Source organism: Podarcis raffonei, chromosome 16 (assembly GCF_027172205.1).
Source record: "Podarcis raffonei isolate rPodRaf1 chromosome 16, rPodRaf1.pri, whole genome shotgun sequence".
Lineage (NCBI taxonomy): Eukaryota > Metazoa > Chordata > Lepidosauria > Squamata > Lacertidae > Podarcis > Podarcis raffonei.
In genome coordinates, this window is record NC_070617.1 from 22,925,622 (window position 1) to 22,942,251 (window position 16,630).

The 16,630-nt window shown below is 40.9% G+C and overlaps 1 protein-coding gene and 1 non-coding gene across 15 annotated transcripts in view; one reads left to right on the top strand and one right to left on the bottom strand.

The window, feature by feature from the left end:
* Positions 1–1,304: 1,304 nt before the first annotated feature.
* The window catches only part of HORMAD2 (HORMA domain containing 2), a 73,323-nt gene continuing 57,997 nt past the window's right edge, over positions 1,305–16,630 (bottom strand). For 12 of the 14 annotated variants that reach the window (XM_053369361.1, XM_053369358.1, XM_053369363.1 and 9 more), the window contains 5 exons: positions 16,306–16,463; positions 13,641–13,906; positions 12,928–13,024; positions 11,397–11,446; positions 1,305–2,739 (listed from right to left, as the gene is read on the bottom strand). In XM_053369361.1, the coding sequence (XP_053225336.1) occupies positions 2,632–2,739; positions 11,397–11,446; positions 12,928–13,024; positions 13,641–13,906; positions 16,306–16,463 (679 nt within the window). In that variant the 3' untranslated portion in view covers positions 1,305–2,631. The remainder of the gene's footprint in view (positions 2,740–11,396; positions 11,447–12,927; positions 13,025–13,640; positions 13,907–16,305; positions 16,464–16,630) is intronic. The other 2 variants (XM_053369365.1, XM_053369369.1) reach the window with 2 other exon arrangements.
* Positions 5,581–5,661, top strand: TRNAN-AUU (transfer RNA asparagine (anticodon AUU)). The gene has a single exon. It is a non-coding gene; the product is annotated as a tRNA-Asn (tRNA).

Genomic DNA, 16,630 nt, shown 5'->3' on the forward strand with positions numbered 1-16,630 from the left:
TTGCGTCTGCTGCTAGTACTCTACAGAGTTCGGATTTCATGAATTCATTAGCTGTTGGGGGTTGATGGATTATATTTTGTGCCCCACAAAGGGGCCTCCTACAAATTCCCCAAACCACCCACGCATTCCAGCTTCCCTTGTGAGCTTTTCTGGACTGCCGGATTACACAACCTGAAGTGTGGCCATATGAAAAGCTACATAAAAACACTGTTTGTTTCTGGAACCAACGAGGCAGATGATTTTGGGGAATAACAAATCAGTTGTGACGCCACCCTCAGAACATGTGCATAATTAGCCTCACTCTACACTTCACTTGAGTTATGAAGGGGAGATCTTCTTGCAATATGATTACTTCCAGGAAACATACTTTGTCTGCATCTGGTATGCGTTACAGATTTCATAAGGGCTGGTCCTCATATTTACCTTCTACTGTACCATGTGGCTTGACTCCCTTGCTTCAGTCACCCTGTAGGATCCTCAGTGTGGCATGTCTTAAGGTGCCTCCAGACAGGAAGCTCCTAGTGCTAGTCAATCATTGCTCTTCTGCTGTAAGGAAATGCAACTGAGGTCTCATCCACACTTCTAGGCACAGGTCTGAGAGGATTTTCTTTTGTCCTGCTGCTTTCCCGGGAAAATCTGCTATTTACCACTGAATTGGAACAAAGACAATCCACAAAAAACTTGATTGATGTTTGCTCTGATTCAGTGGTATACGGCTGGTTTTCCCGGGGAAAGCAGCAGAACAAAAACAAACGTAGAAGTCATGGACCAAACAAAAGTGTAGATGAACCCTGACTTCCCATATTTCATGGATATAGTGGCTTTTTGTGGTTTATTCATCCTGCTGTTTTTCATCCACAGGATGGATAGAGGTGTGTATGTAGGACAGGCACAATTCACGTGAACAACCGTTTCCCCCACTTTTAAAATCTAGCCTTTTCATCAATGATTTAATTTGCATTAAAGCACATGTTTATTCAAGTACAATTGTGCTATTACTTTCAGAGCTAGTAAAAAATGTTTTGAAATGGAAAGTTCTCTCAAACTATGTAAAGGAATGCAAAATGACATGACACCAAATGCAAGTATTATTTATGATAACACTGGCCAGAATCTTGTAAAGAACACATTGGAAGATGTTGGAAACCTAATTAAATGGGCCTTCTAAGGAAACTCTTGGAACAATCAAATACTGTAAAACTAACAGCTGTGCTTAAGGAGAAAAAGAGAGGAAGTTATTAATGGTTGGCGTTTGGTAGCTAAGAAGGAATTGGGAAACTTGGGACAAGAAATAAAAAAGTTAGTTACATTTTGAAACTGCCATTTATTTATTTATCTATTTACAATACATATATTCATTTTCTTTGTAATATTAGTATAGAAACCATTTATATTTATATGCACGCACACACACACAGTTTCATGCTGCGTTATATTTAGCATATATAGATTAATATAGTTGGTATATAAAGAATATTCAAAAAGGAAGGAATTAATATAAATGTTTTTAAATATTATGAAGTGTTTTGGGATGACTGGAAAAAATTAAGAAGTGCTAAAATTAATGGTAAAGAAAAATGAAATTTTTAAAATCAGTTTTATAATCACCCCTATAACTGTATTTCAGTTAAGCACTATTGTATGAATATGTTCATTTTTAAAAGAAATGGAAAAGCATTCTTCACTAAATAGAACACAAATTTAAATGGTGTAAAGTGGCAATAGATTCCCCGGCACATATCATAACTAGAACTGTTAAACAGACAGAAGTGCTAAAGTAGTCTATACTTGCAGGGACGGCATTACTCTTCAATTCTTTTAAAAAGCACCAGATATTCTGAAGCCTGATGTAGATTCCCCATAAAATATGAACCAAGTGTAGCAATTCCACACTATATGCTTTGTGATGAAGCACTTTGGGGCAGTGTCACTTAATGGAGAGGAAATGGGGCTGTTGTCTGAAGAGTCCTGCCCTCTGGGAAAAGGTGTAGTATGTGGCAATTTGGCCTGGGGTGAGCCAGGGAATGAGAGATGAGACTTTTTATGTGGACAGAAGGCAGATAAATACCTGAATATTTGTAAATTAACAAACTATGGAGCGTGAGTGCAAATTTCCAGTACTCTCATCTACAAAGAATGAATAGGATCTTATGGTGACTGTCCCCAAAACCTTCAACTGCTTGGGGAAGTGGAAGTAGACAATGAAGCAACTACTGTATATCCTGCTAGTTTGAGCTACAACTTGCATTTTCAGACTGTGGCATCTTAAATGACAATTAATAACCAAGTGACAGATACAAGCTCAATAGAAATGACTGGAAAGGAAAGAATGGGGGATGTTTCTATCAGTGTGGCAAAAACAACAGCTTCAAACACCCCTAAACTGTATAGAATCTATGGAGGTTCATTCTAGCTTAGCTAGAGCATCAAAGTAACTACACCCTATACATTTATATATGCAGGTCTATTCCACACAGGGTTTAAAACAGGAAACTAGATATAGCCTCTTGAAAATATAGATATGTTCTGTGCATGGAGAGTTCACTAAAGCAGGTAAAAGATTAGAAGACACAGTAAACAGGAAGGATGCCTACTAGCACATTATAGTCAAAGCAAAGCAGTCCATGGCAGTCATAGATGCTGAGCTGCAAGAATGGAGTTGACTGGCATGCTGACCTTCCTCTTCTTCCCTGGGCCACTTGCTTCCTCCTGGCTAAAAGCACTGTCCAGTCTCAATTTCTGCAAGAGTAATGGCAAAGAAGATTGGTCCTTCAGTATATCTTGTAATTCTAGGCACATCTGCCTCTCTAGAGTTGTGTATTTCAAACTGTGTATTATTCACTAAACTTTCCCCCATCACCTTAAACTTTTCCCCATCAACTTGTCTGCTAAGGAATACTTGCAGGAAGATTGATGGAACTGTAACATATTGCAAAATATTCCAGAGCATGTTTTAGGGAATGAGTTCCCAAATTGTGATCCACGGACCATCAGTGGTCTGCAAGCTTCATTCAGGTGGTCTGCATCAACTACTAATATTGATTTAAAAATGTATTTTCATTCCTCCTGTCATTTCTTATGGTGTTACAGACTGAATTCTATGCAGCGCAAATTGTAATACAATAAAATACAATATAAGAAATATAAGAAGCAAGAGAAATACAATTAAAAATCATACAGGACATTACAATTGCTGCAACAGGAGAGAGAAAAACCATGAAGCGGTCTGTCTAGCTAGGTCTTGGTTGAGACTGTGACCTAGAAGAACATACTCAGCATCCACCTGCAACTGTACATTGAAGGGGAAGATATCTAGTGGAAGCGAGAAGCGAGCCTGCTTCTCATGGAATCTTGTCAGACATTATGCATCTTTTCTTTGTGCTTGAGGAGAAATTCCATTCAGTTTGCATTTAAAAGGAAGCTTACCTAATTTGCACTATCAGAAACAATACAGTAACTGAAACAAACCACCCTTCAAAATTTGTATGTCTTTGAATTTTGCAGTGCAGCTCTCCGGCCAAGCAATGTGTACAAAAATCCATATATTGGGAGAAAGTGTGCATATAAATGAATATTAGTGGAAATAACATACACAAATCTATATGCTGGAAAATTGCTTTGCAAAATTGTGTATATTGGGGAAAACTGTGTATAAAATGTGTTTATTAGGAGCAATTTGCACTAAATTGCTGATTAATGTTCATGAGGTTAAAAACAAAAATGACAAACTGATGTAGAAATATGGAGAACCAAATTTAAGAATGGAAAAATGAGGAATTGGGAGAAACCAAAATTGTCATATTCACCCGAAGTATACAGTTTGAGTGCCACAGCTTTAGAAGACTGTAGCCTTTTGAATGTGCTGCAATATCAAACAAAGACAAGTACACACAGTCACACCCAACTACCCTAATCAACATTCATGGCCCAAGGCCAACAGTCCATTTTCTGAATCTTCTTTAATTGTATTCATACGTCAGATTGTGCCACAAAATATCCTTGTGTCCCAGGCTTAGCTTATTATATTTCAGTGAAAAAGCATTTTGTTATAGGTCTTTTAATTGTATCCAGGTAGTGGGAAGGTTCAAAGCAGAGGGACAAGAATAGTATCAACTAGAGCATCCTTCATCAACCTAGTGCCCTCCAGATGTTATGGATTACAGCTTTCATCCTTGTTCTATGTTTTACTACCATGCGAATGCTGTAACCATGGCTTCTAAGTGACATCACAGCATAGGAGCCAAGTCCTAGGGGCTGAGGGTTCTTCGCCCCCAATAAAATATTTGAAACACACACACCCCCGCAAGTTGATGGGCATTGCCATTCAAATAGAGTGTGTGTGTGTGTGTGTGTGTGTGCGCGCGCACATCATGTCATGTGATTGATTATGCAGGATGGGGCTTACCAGCCCCCGCAACATTTTATTCAACTTGGCACCCCTGCACCACAGCACTATTTCATTGCAATTGGCTGCCCTTCCATGTTTCTGACCCTGAGGGAAGTTCCCTTCTCCACGGAATTATTTAATGATGGTGATGATTAATCATAATCATAAATGTAAAAACAAACATTTAATCTGTATAAATTATTTTTGGGCACAGAATAGCGATAGAGAAACCGTGACGCTTAAGATGCTGTTTGTTTTCAACTCTCATCAGCCCCAGACAGCATGACCAATGTTTAGGGGTTGTGGAAGCTATGGGCCAGAGGTCCCATGTTCCGTGCACGGAACAAAGGCAGAAATTTCATTGACTTTTTTTTAGACATCCACAGATTGCACACAGCTCAAGGTATAGTATATAAAACTTTACACAGCCAGATCTCACAGTGCACCTCTTTACCCTTTACATAGTGGCAGAACTGCAACCACAAGGACCGTGTTTCCTTTGCAGAAATGCTGCTTTTGAGGGTTCAAATGCTTTCTTCTAGCTGGTCTATAAATATTATTCTGCCTTAAACAAAAATAAACTATTTTGATAGAAGGGAGGAAACCTCAAATTGTTAGAAAGCAACCATTTCCAACCCAGGCTTACGAGTAAATGCAGGAGTTGCTAGATAGAGGAACTTTTCCCACAGTTTTCTGTTACTTCTGTTAATGCAGTGATCTCCTCATCCCCACATCATCAAAAAGGAGAAGTCCAGCCTTAGCACAGGGGACTGTCTTTAAAAAGTCTTCATTGAAGACTGGAGAAGTTAAGCACACAGGATTAAGCTGACTTCCCCACCACAGCCACCATCAAATGGCTGGGAATTTAAAATCCATGAGTAGGGACTTCTGCTGTGCCTCATGCAGGGTTGGCCTGAGACCAAGACATTTTGATGCCTAAGGCAAAAACAGCTACTTTCCCCTACCCCATGCACAGACACTAATTGAAGTAGCTGACAGCACAAGTAAGTTCAAATGTAGAAGTTCTATTGAAGTGAATGGGAGAGACACTGGTACAAACATGCCTTGTTGCAAAACTGAAGATATGTTTTGGGGCACAGATAAGTCAGTTTTTAAAGAAAAATCATTGTCTCGTGAATTAAGGTTTAATTTTAAGCTCTTCCTATGCAAAGGATTTAGTTCAAATTAGAAATGGTCTGAAGCTGGGATAGCTCAGTCGGAAGAGCATGAGACTATTAATCTCAGAGTCGTGGGTTCAAACCCCACACTGATCAAAAAGATTCCAGCATTGGAGGCGATTGGACTAGATGACCTTGTTGTACATTCCAACTCTACACTTCTATGATTCTTTGAACATTTCCGCTCAAGTTCTTTTGGTGATTTGGGAAGGGGTGGGGAGGAGAACTCCCCTGAAGTTTTGGGGGTGGGAAATGTTTGTAAGAATTTGGAAAGGGACTGGTTGCTCTTCATTTATCAGGAAAGGTGGCTAAGTGGAGCAGGGAGTTTTTCTTTAAAAAAACAAAAAAAAACCCAAGTCTTATGACAGCTGTAAGTCACATGAGTGCTCTTTGCATCTTCCCTGCTGCATTTCCAGGTCCAACTGGAACAACAATGTGTAGTTCCCAACTCAACCTCACAACTTGAAAATTCTTATTTTCATTACCACAACCTCCTCAAATTATGAAGTCTCCCCCCCCCCCAAAAAAAACCAGGCAATATTAACAAGACTCCAGTTCAGCTCTCACGTGGATGCTCATAAGCAAACGGGGCACTCAGGCCTATCGCAGCTGCCTCCCCAGTCTCAGCTTCATCAGAATATTACTCTTCTCTTATTGGCCTGTCTCCCATCCCATGATAGTACAGGTGGTTGAAGGATGGAGTAAACCTAAGGCTTTCCCATGCTTTTTAGTTAGGTGGTAAGTAATCCAACTGATTACTAATTTGCTCCCTCTAGTTCTTCTCCCATTACAGATTGCTTCAAAGGTCACTGCAACTGAGGAGAGGGTGTGGCAAGGAGTGAGGCTAGAGGCTGAACTTCAAGATTAGATGATGTAAGGGATGAATGTGTTTGGTGGATATTTGGATATATATATATAGTTTTATTTATTGTATCCTTCTTTTGTATTAATATGCTGTTCACTGTTGTGGAAGCCTTTGGGCCAAAAAGCAGTACAGTATATAAATAAACCATAGCAAATAAATCATAATGTTGGGAGAATGCCCATTTAATTAGGCCCCATAATTTAATCAGGAGGACCAAATATAAACAAGCAGCCAGGTTAATTAATTGACTAGCACAAGAGTCCAAACTATTAATAATTCCTGCCTCTCCTAGAACTTCTCAAATTCATACTCCTCCATCATCTCCCAAGACAGATGAATGCCAACAACAAGATGAGGGAAAATGAAACAGGGTTATGCCAGGGGAAACTTATGGTAGCCATGAATCTATTCATTCAAATATGTTATTTTTTGTAATGTTTGAGGCCCAAGACCAGGATCTTCCGTAGTTTTTTTTAAAAAGCCTATATATACCTCTAGTTTTTACCAAATATGGTAAGGGAAACTATGAAAAGCAAGTGAATAGTAAAGCCACCCCTTTCTGTGAAATTCTTTCCATACTAGTATCTCCACTGTCATTTGAATGTGTGTGTATATCATTAGAAAAGTGACTTTGCAAGAAAGGCATTTTCATCTTTTTTAAGATCTGTTCCCTAGATAGCCCTTGTCTCAGGCAAACATCCTTTCTGCCCTTCCCTGGAATCACAACAGTGGAAGAGTTTCTGCTCCACCCTGTTGCTTCTTTGTCCTAGGAAAAGCAGTCCTTCTGCCAAGAGCAATGTTAAGGATGGAGGTATGTCTGAGAGTTCCTGCCGAAGGGGACAGAGCTGCTTTTAGGGAAAGTCTGTCTGCCCCAATACTTCTTTAGTCACACTTTTAACATGCTGTGTGGAGAATGGATGGCTAGATGGGGAAGAACCAGTTGGTGGCTGGAGGGGGTGTGGGTTGGAACTGCCACATTTTCCTAGCAACAGCACTTGTTTGAGTGATCAGCAAAAGTGATACCACTACAGTGGGTGTGCCAGCTGGATGGCAGACACTATAAGAGCCAGGCTAAATGGAAGAGATTTAGAAGTAAAATACATTTAGGTCACCCAGAGCAACTTAATAATCCATTCCATTGTAACAATTTTCATAGGGGTAGTCTGTTACTAGATCTACTCATGTATCTGTACACACATATGTGAAACCGTATCGATCCTGCATGTTCATGGAACTATTATTGTGGGGCTCGTTACTGGAGATGCTTGTATGCCACAGATGTTATTGAAATGGACACTATTATTTTAAAAATACCGGCTGAAATCCTGCTTCTTTAAGGGAGTTAGCGAAGACCAACGAATGTAAGAAAAGGTCCTGCTTACAAGCATCTGGCTGGGCACTATGAGAACAGAATGCTAGGTTAGATGGGCCATTAGCCAGCTCCAGCAGACAGTCTCTTTTTATGTTCTTAATCTAAATGAATATATGTTTATTTACAAAAAAAATGGCAGACATAAGTAAAATGGCTTTGCAGCTCAAAGTGACAAAAAGATAAAATAGCAGGGAGGTTAGTGAATACAATCTACTGAGGTTACCCAAATCTATATTGCCTGGATCATTAGCTTAAAAGTTCCTATTAGAAATAGAGAGATACAACGAGATATGCCATTATGGAATATGAGTAGGCATTCAGAAACCCAGACAAGCTATTGGGAAACTGAAATCCACCAGGAAGGGGAAAATTTCACATGCAAATGATGTGGGTTCAGATCTGACATGAACTTATCTGTGTCTGAACTGAGGGAGATCAGTGGAATAAAAGAAGGTAGAGAGAATTGAGAGGGTACATGCAATAGTTTTAATGGAATTGACAAGCTGCATTACAGCTAATGTGTGCAACAGCATCCCAGCCCTTTTCTGGAATGAGTGTTTAGAGCAGAGAACTGGCAAAGGTGGGTGGGTTGATTAACATTTTCTTTGTTCACCATTTCATAATTCCTCCCTCAAAGCTCCTTTCCTTAGCATAGGGTTCCAAACACACATTATCCTTGCAAATGCACACTTTGAATCTCGTAGGAGAGGAAGTTATTTGGGCAGGAAATGGGTGAGATTTAGAGTAAAGAAATGGTGGACACAGAAAGGATTAAGCAGCCTTCCCTTCTATTTCTAAATTTCCCCTTTGGAACTGACTTTAACTTTTTAAAAGAGAGCCTTGGAACACACTTACATCCCACAGGGATGGGAAATCTGTGGCTCTCCTGTTGTCTCCCATCTGCTCCAGCCAAAGTTGCCAATATATAGGAATAGTCTGAGATGGTGCGATCAACACATGGAGGACCACAGGTTCCCATCTCTCTATTGGTTAGCTCTTGAGCCAACGAAAGGTAAAGGTAAAGGGGCCCCTGACCATTAGGTCCAGTCGTAGCTGACTCTGGGGTTGCGGCACTCATCTCACTTTATTGGCCGAAGGAGTCGGCGTACAGAAGAAGAAGAAGAAAAGTTTGGATTTGATATCCTGCCTTTCACTCCCCTTCAGGAGTCTCAAAGCGGCTAACATTCTCCTTTCCCTTCCTCCCCCTCTTCCTCTGTGAGGTGAATGGGGCTGAGAGACTTTAAAGAAGTGTGACTGGCCCAAGGTCACCCAGCAGCTGCATGTGGAGGAGCGGAGAGGCGAACCTGGTTCCCCAGATTACGAGACTACCGCTCTTAACCACTACACCACACTGGCTCTCAAGTGCAGCTTCCGGGTCATGTGGCCAGCATGACTAAGCCGCTTCTGGCGAACCAGAGCAGTGCACGGAAACACCGTTTACCTTCCCGCCGGAGCTTACTTGCACTTTGACGTGCTTTCAAACTGCTAGGTTGGCAGGAGCAGACACCGAGCAACGGGAGCTCACCCCGTCGCGGGAATTCGAACCGCCGACCTTCTGATCGGCAAGCCCTAGGCTCTGTGGTTTGACCCACAGCGCCACCAGCGTCCCTCTTGAGCCAAGTACTTCAGCTTAATTTGGCTGTATTCCGGGGTGTAAGTAAAGAAGAGTCAGCTACAAAATGAGATCACCCTAATACATTCTTTGATCTCTCTTGCCTACGTTTTACTGCACTTTCTTACCCACAATGTTATATTCAAATTTTTGTAGTCTGGTATTCTTTGTGAGCCCCATTCCACTAAAGTATGTGCTAATCATTTATTTGGCTTGCCTACTTCCTAGTGAGACAATGGGAAGGGAAAGTCCCTGTGGTATGTGGAACAGAATGAATGAATCATTCACAAAGTAATGGCATTTTGAGATCAGTGTACTGCTTTTGTCTAGCAACCTGGTGTTCTTTTCCCCTGAAGTAGTCCACATGATCTTGCCTGTAGTCAAGAGAGTCTCTGAAAAATGGGAGTCCATTTTCCCATTGATAAAATTGCCAATGAAAATGGTTATTTATTTATGCTAGAAATTAATTACTGTGGTGACAAAAAGTAGAGGGAAGAATGTGCCCACATCTATTCCTTGACAGTAGAGTGCCCAGTACTAACGTGTTCTACTTTAATACAAGCCATCAAATTTAAATCTGCAGCATGCATGAATCATGCCATTTTAATGAGGGCCACTATCCACAGTGTGTGTTCAATGAGTCAGCACTTTCAGACTGCTGAGTAAAGGAAGTGCAAAATTGTATCCTTCCTATTTTTTCATACAAGAGACAAGGGCTGACGTGAACAAGCCCTAAACTTACTCAATGATTACTTCAAACAAAATGTCATGTCATCATTTCAAAATATACCACATACACTGAGTCAGTAGCCTCATGGGTCAAAGTTTGGACACCATTACAGGGCACCAAACTTTCAGTTATTTAATATATTACAGTATGTATATTTTTGTCCTGTGCTGCCACTGAGACTTTTTGCCTCAAGCACTGAAATGTTTTGGGCTGACACAGGGTTAACGAGCATTTTTTACTCTATGAAGCCAAACCCTCTAGCAGTACCCTTGTCCTCAGCTTTCTTTTAAAAAACATTGCAAGATGTTCATAGAAGCACTGAAGTATATTTTCCCTTACATAGGTTTCTATTATCACCTTCATCTGGCTATGCATTACTGTGTGCTGTACATTGCAAACAGTTAAAATAATTTTAAAAGAAACCTTTTAATGGATTGCAAAATCATTGGCATGATAATTTATATAGCACTTTTGTGGTGTTCAAAGTCTGCACACACTTATTTCAGAAATCCTTTCCTGTAAGACAGGCCAGTCTTACCACTCTAATCTTGCAGGCAGGTGGCTGAGGCTGCAATCCTAAGAGGTGTGTGTGTGTGCAAAATCCAAAGACAGTTCTACAGTCATTTGATTTCATCAACCATTACCAAGAAGTTCCAAAACCATGGCACATTTGTAATCCAGAGATTACGAATTCCCCCCTCCTCAATCTAACTTGAATACTAAAGGATTTACATCTTGACAGAACCAACACAACTACTGCTGTTTTAAGGAATGTCAGCATTGATTCCAAGCATCCCCTAAAAGCTGAAACCAAGCATTAAGTTCTCATCTAATGTTGGCACCATCATGTGGCACTAGGGATTGGTTAGAGGTGTGGCCTAATGCTAGAAGATCTAGCTGTTTCAGATAAATCACAATTTGGGGTTTTTGCTTTTTAGGTGGTATTCCGTTGTGCACTATTGCAAAATATTTTCCAGACTTCCTGGACTCCTACTGGAAATGCAGATACATTGGTTTTAGGTGGTGCCAGCAAAGACAGTAAGCCACATTCTCCAGCTTCAGGTGTCACTTCAGGGTGCAGGGATAGTTAAAGGGAACAATTGAATTCACATGGTGCATGAAGACGTGTTGGTCCAAGCCAGGGGTAGAGGAACATTTGCATACCACTTCAGGCAGAAAAATGCCTTGAACTGGCACTCGTAGTCAGAGAATCAGCTATTGTTAATCATATTTACAATGTAGTGATGCTCACCTGATGAGATGCTTTTTCTGCCCCTTTTACACCAGTCTTTCTAGATGTTTCTGAAATATAAACATTATGCTGTTTCAGGTAGATATCTTTTTAAAAATACTCTATTATTTAAATATATACCTTTTAAAAAAAGATTTTGATAAACACAAATTTATAATACAGACAAATCACTGAATACAAAGGAGCTAAATCAGGAAAATTAAAATGCATCTCTTTTAATGTAAAATATTAGTTGGACACCAGATCAGTCATAAGAACATAATCCCAACTGCATAAAGACCAAAGGCCTATCTCTATCCATGTGTCCTACAGTAGCTAACTAAGTATCTATGGGAAGTCCTCAAGTAGTAGCCCTCTCCCACTATTCTTCCTAGTGATTGGTATTTAGAGCCATGGTACTTCTGATCCTGTAAGTAGTATAGCCTTTCAAGGTACTATAGGCAATGGCTTCCAGGTATGAGGGTGTTTAACATAAGCTAAGACCACACAGGGACACAGGTGGCGCTATGGGTTAAACCACAGAGCCTAGGGCTTGCCGATCAGAAGGTCAGCGGTTCGAATCCCTGCGATGGGGTGAGCTCCCGTTGCTTGGTCCCTGCTCCAACCAACCTAGCAGTTCGAAAGCACATCAAAGTGAAAGTAGATAAATAGGTACCGCTCTGGCAGCAAGGTAAACAGTGTTTCCGTGCGCTGCTCTGGTTTGCCATGCTGGCCACATGACCTGGAATCTGTACGCCGGCTCCCTCGGCCAATAAAGCGAGATGAGCATTGCAACCCCAGAGTTGTCCATGACTGGACCTAATGGGCAGGGGTCCCTTTACCTTTAAGACCACACAGGCTAATGAAACAAGTGAAGAGTTTACCAAGATGCAAAACAATATGGAGTTTTGAGAAAAAGAAATGCAGTGCAAAAGTTACAGAAGACCAATTCATTTCCTTTGGAGCAAAATAGCAAAATAAAGTAGATAAAAATGCCACCCACTTTCCCTAGACTTAACCAGTTCTCACCTCACCAGACTCTCAAGAGGAATCTTTATCTTGAGTAGCAGCCCTTTCTTATTTGCTTGCCTTTGTCCCAGGCTTAGACAGTTTCTCATTGCACTGAGTTCCACCTTGAACTAAACAGCTCCTAGCTAGCTACCTGCAGAGATAGACTCACGCCTATCACAGGCCCCAGAAAGAACCCTTGGTAATACCAGAAAGCACTATTTCAAGGGGGGGGGGGCACTTCACTTGGCAAGCATCAGACTGGGCCTTTCTGTGGTGGCCCCATCCCTATGAAATGCTCTTCTCTGTGACATACGCCTAGTTCATTGCTGACTATAAACAGACCTTAAGTGCCTGGCTATTTCTGATGTTTAGAATTGCTATTAACTGATTTTTGGTATCATATTTGATAGTTATCATTTTAACCATTACTAGTATTTTTATTTTTTTTTATTTTTTATAGCTTGATATTCTATAAATTACTTTGAGAAGGTTATCACTGTTAAAGGTGGCACAAAAATATTTCAAATGAATAAAGAAATACCTGCTCCCTTTTGATTAAAAAAAACACTGTTTTTGCCTTCTGAATCTGCATTCCCTTCATGCATCCTGTTTTTGTCCATGCCATCAACTTGAAGGTTCTGTAAAACAATTTACAGCACATGGATTCTTTTTCATTCAGTTCAGTACAGGGAAGAGTTATTTGCATGTTCATGACTAACTCTGCTAATTAGTTAATTATTTCGCAAACAATATGTGATTTTGAGTTATTATTCCACTGATTAAATTTGGAACTTCCTATGTTCCTTTCTATACAACCCTGGTGGTTTGTTGTTGCTGGTTTGTTTTTTAAAAAAAACCATATCAAACATCTGGATGTGCCCTTAGAAATAACTTCTTGAGCATACGGACTGTTCAGCAGTCCACCATCCTGCCTGTGAAACAACCTGTCCTGGAGAAAGACTGAACAGATATTGTGCAGTGGATGCTTTAATAATAGGATGTTTTCTTTCAGCAGCATGGTCAAACACAACCACCATTCAATCCCTTTTAAATCTAGAATTTTAAGTAGTAGTAATATTAATAATAATTTTATTATTTATACTCCACCCATCTGGCTGGGTTTCCCCAGCAACTCTGGGCAGCTTACAGCACATAAAAAATTGTAAAACATCAGACATTAAAAATTTCCCAATACAGGGCTGCCCCCCTACTACAACACATAAATGGATTCAGGAAAATGATATTGTATATAACCTCTTCCTTTACTTTAGTGCTGCCTTCCTCTTCTTCCTCATCACAGTCTAGCCCCTGATGGGAGATCTCAGTGGAACCATTCTCCTCAACCAGATTGCTCTCCAGCAACCCCATCCGTTTGCTATCTGTTGTTACTCTCACTTTCATAATGTGGAACCCAGTGGAGACTGACCCGACTTTGAGGTTCACTGGTTCACCATCAAAAAGCAGGCAATCAGAGATGTTGCCTTCCTTAAAGCCAGGGGGCTGGTAATCATTGGGTGTGACTGCAAAGGAAAGACATATGAAATCCTGTGCTGCACAGCCTGAAGCAAAAGGCAAATGCAGGCCCCACAGCAAGAAGCTAGGCTAGGCAGCTGAAGAAAATCAAAAAAACAACAACCATGGTTAGTTCATTAGATATTGTGCTCCATGTTATTTTGTGCATCTCTTGTTTATTTATTATTTATGTCAAAGAATTAAATACCACTTGATTGTTTTTTTAAAAAGCCCTGCGAAGTGGTTTATGAAGAGAATAAAACAATGAAATTATCAAAATGAATTATTTGTTCCAACATTTATTTATTTATTTATAGCATTTTAACACCGCTTTTCAGTCAAAAGAAGTTCCCAGAATGGCTTACATAAGAATCAGAGAATTGTCAACTTGGAATGAACTCAAAGGGTCACCTAGTGAGTCCAACTTCTTACTATGCTGGAATCTCAATTAAAGCATCCCATCCAACCTCTGCTTTAAAACCTTCAAGGAAGGAGAGCCCACTACCTCCTGAGGGAGGTGAACAGCTGTTACTGTCAGAAAGTTATTCCTGATGTTTAGTTGGAATCTCCTTTATTGTAACTTGAACCCGTTGGTTCAGGTCCTAGCCTCCAGAGCAGGAGAAAACAAGCTTGCTTCCTCATCCATGTGACAGCATTTTAGATATTTGAAACCAGCCATTTGAACCCATTTGGTTTTGTCACCTACCTCGTAGCAAATTGACACAACTTTGTAGGGTTAGGCGGTTAGGCATTGGAGTATTAGGTTGAAGGTGAGGAGAGGTAGTGGCCATCACCCACCCCTCCTAATTCAAGGGTATTCCGTTAAAGAAATCTGAGAGGCGTAGTCTCTGTCCAAAGCCCCAGATGGGGGGCTAGGGCCATGGCACGACCTCTAGCGGTGACCCCGGGGGAGTACCTAGTTGATGTGCATCAGCAGGGCTTCCCCCAACTGGTGGTTAACCCCTCCAAGACTTCCTGCAGATGGGCAGGAGTCAGATATTGTCATTTCGTTTCCAATGCCTAAGCCAATACCACTCACATTCTGTAACCAATAAAGTTGTGGTCTTTTTTGCCCATTAATATACTGGTTTCATGTGTCTTTATTCCAACATCCCGGAAGGTATTGGGACCTTGCCACACAATCTCCTTTTTTCTCATTTGAACCTGTTGGTTCAGGCCCTAGCCTCCAGAGCAGGAGAAAACAGGCTTGCTTCCTCTTCCATGTGACAGCATTTTTTATATTTGAAGATGGCAATCATATTTCCTCTCAGTCTCCTCTTATCCAGGCCAAACATAGCGACTCCCTCAACTGTTCCTCATAAGGCTCTGCTTCCAGACCTTTTATCATCTTAGTAGTCCTCCACTGCACATGTTCCATCATGTCAGTATTTTTTCTTAAATTGTGGTTCTCTAGAGGTGCTCTGACCAAGACAGAATAGAGCAGGACTATTACTTCTCTTAATTGGGATACTATACTCTGTTGATGCAGCCTAGAATAGCATTAGGTTTCTTTGCAGCTGCATAACACTGTTGACTCAGGTTTGTTGTCTACAAAGACCCCTAGATCTTTTTCACATGTACTACTGTCAAGCTAGGGATGCGGGTGGCGCTGTGATCAGAAGGTCAGCAGTTTGAATGGGGTTGAGCTCCCGTTGCTCGGTCCCTGCTCCTGCCAACCTAGCAGTTCGAAAGCACGTCAAACTGCAAATAGATAAATAGGTACCACTCTGGCGGGAAGGTAAACAGTGTTTCCGTGTGCTGCTCTAGTTCGCCAGAAGCGGCTTAGTCATGCTGGCCACATGACCTGGAAGCTGTACGCCGGCTCCCTCGGCCAATAAAGCGAGATGAGCACCGCAACCCCAGAGTCGGCCACGACTGGACCCAATGGTCAGGGGTCCCTTTACCTTTACCTTTACTGTCAAGCCAGGTGTCTCCCATCTTATGTCTGTGCAGCTGTTTGTTCAACCTAAAACCTTACATTTGTCATTATTGAAATTCATTTTATTAGTTCTGGCCCACTTCTCCAATCTGTTAAGGTCATCTTGAATCCTGATTCTGTCTTCTGAGGTATTGGCTACCCTTCCCAGTTTGTTTGGATGAGCATAACCACAATACCTTCATCCAAGTCATTTATAAAGATCTTAAACAAGACCAGAACCCTGTGGACAGAACCCTGCGGTCCCCCACTTGTCACATTTTTCTAGGATGACAAGGAACCACTTAGGTATGTGGCTGTTCTCACACGATCCCTCCATTCCTTCCCGCTGCCCATCTTGACAACCAATTTGCCTCCAAGCTGCAAACTCTGACATACATTTTGATAGCAGTTCCCCAATTTCCTTGTTTGTGTGCTAGTCCTGGGAATTAAATTAAGGGAAGCAAAGAAAGGTGGAATCTCATCACCTACCATCATTGTAGTAGAACAGTTTCATGGTCAATGTAATGTCATTAGGCAGCGGTCCAAGATTCTGCATTAAGACATACAGTTTGCGGATCAACAAGATGCTGGCTTGCTTAATTTCCTCACTGTTCCCTCCATTTGTAAAGTTCCCTTGAGTGTCACCACTGAAACAATAAAGAAGTCAAAGTCTGCTCCAAATCATATGGCTCAACATTAAGGCATAAAACAAACTTTAAAAGTAGATACACTCAACAGGTGCCAAGAAACAGTTTACTGAATCAAGGAGCTGAAGTTCAATATAATCCTATAAAACAAGCTACTGCACCAGAAA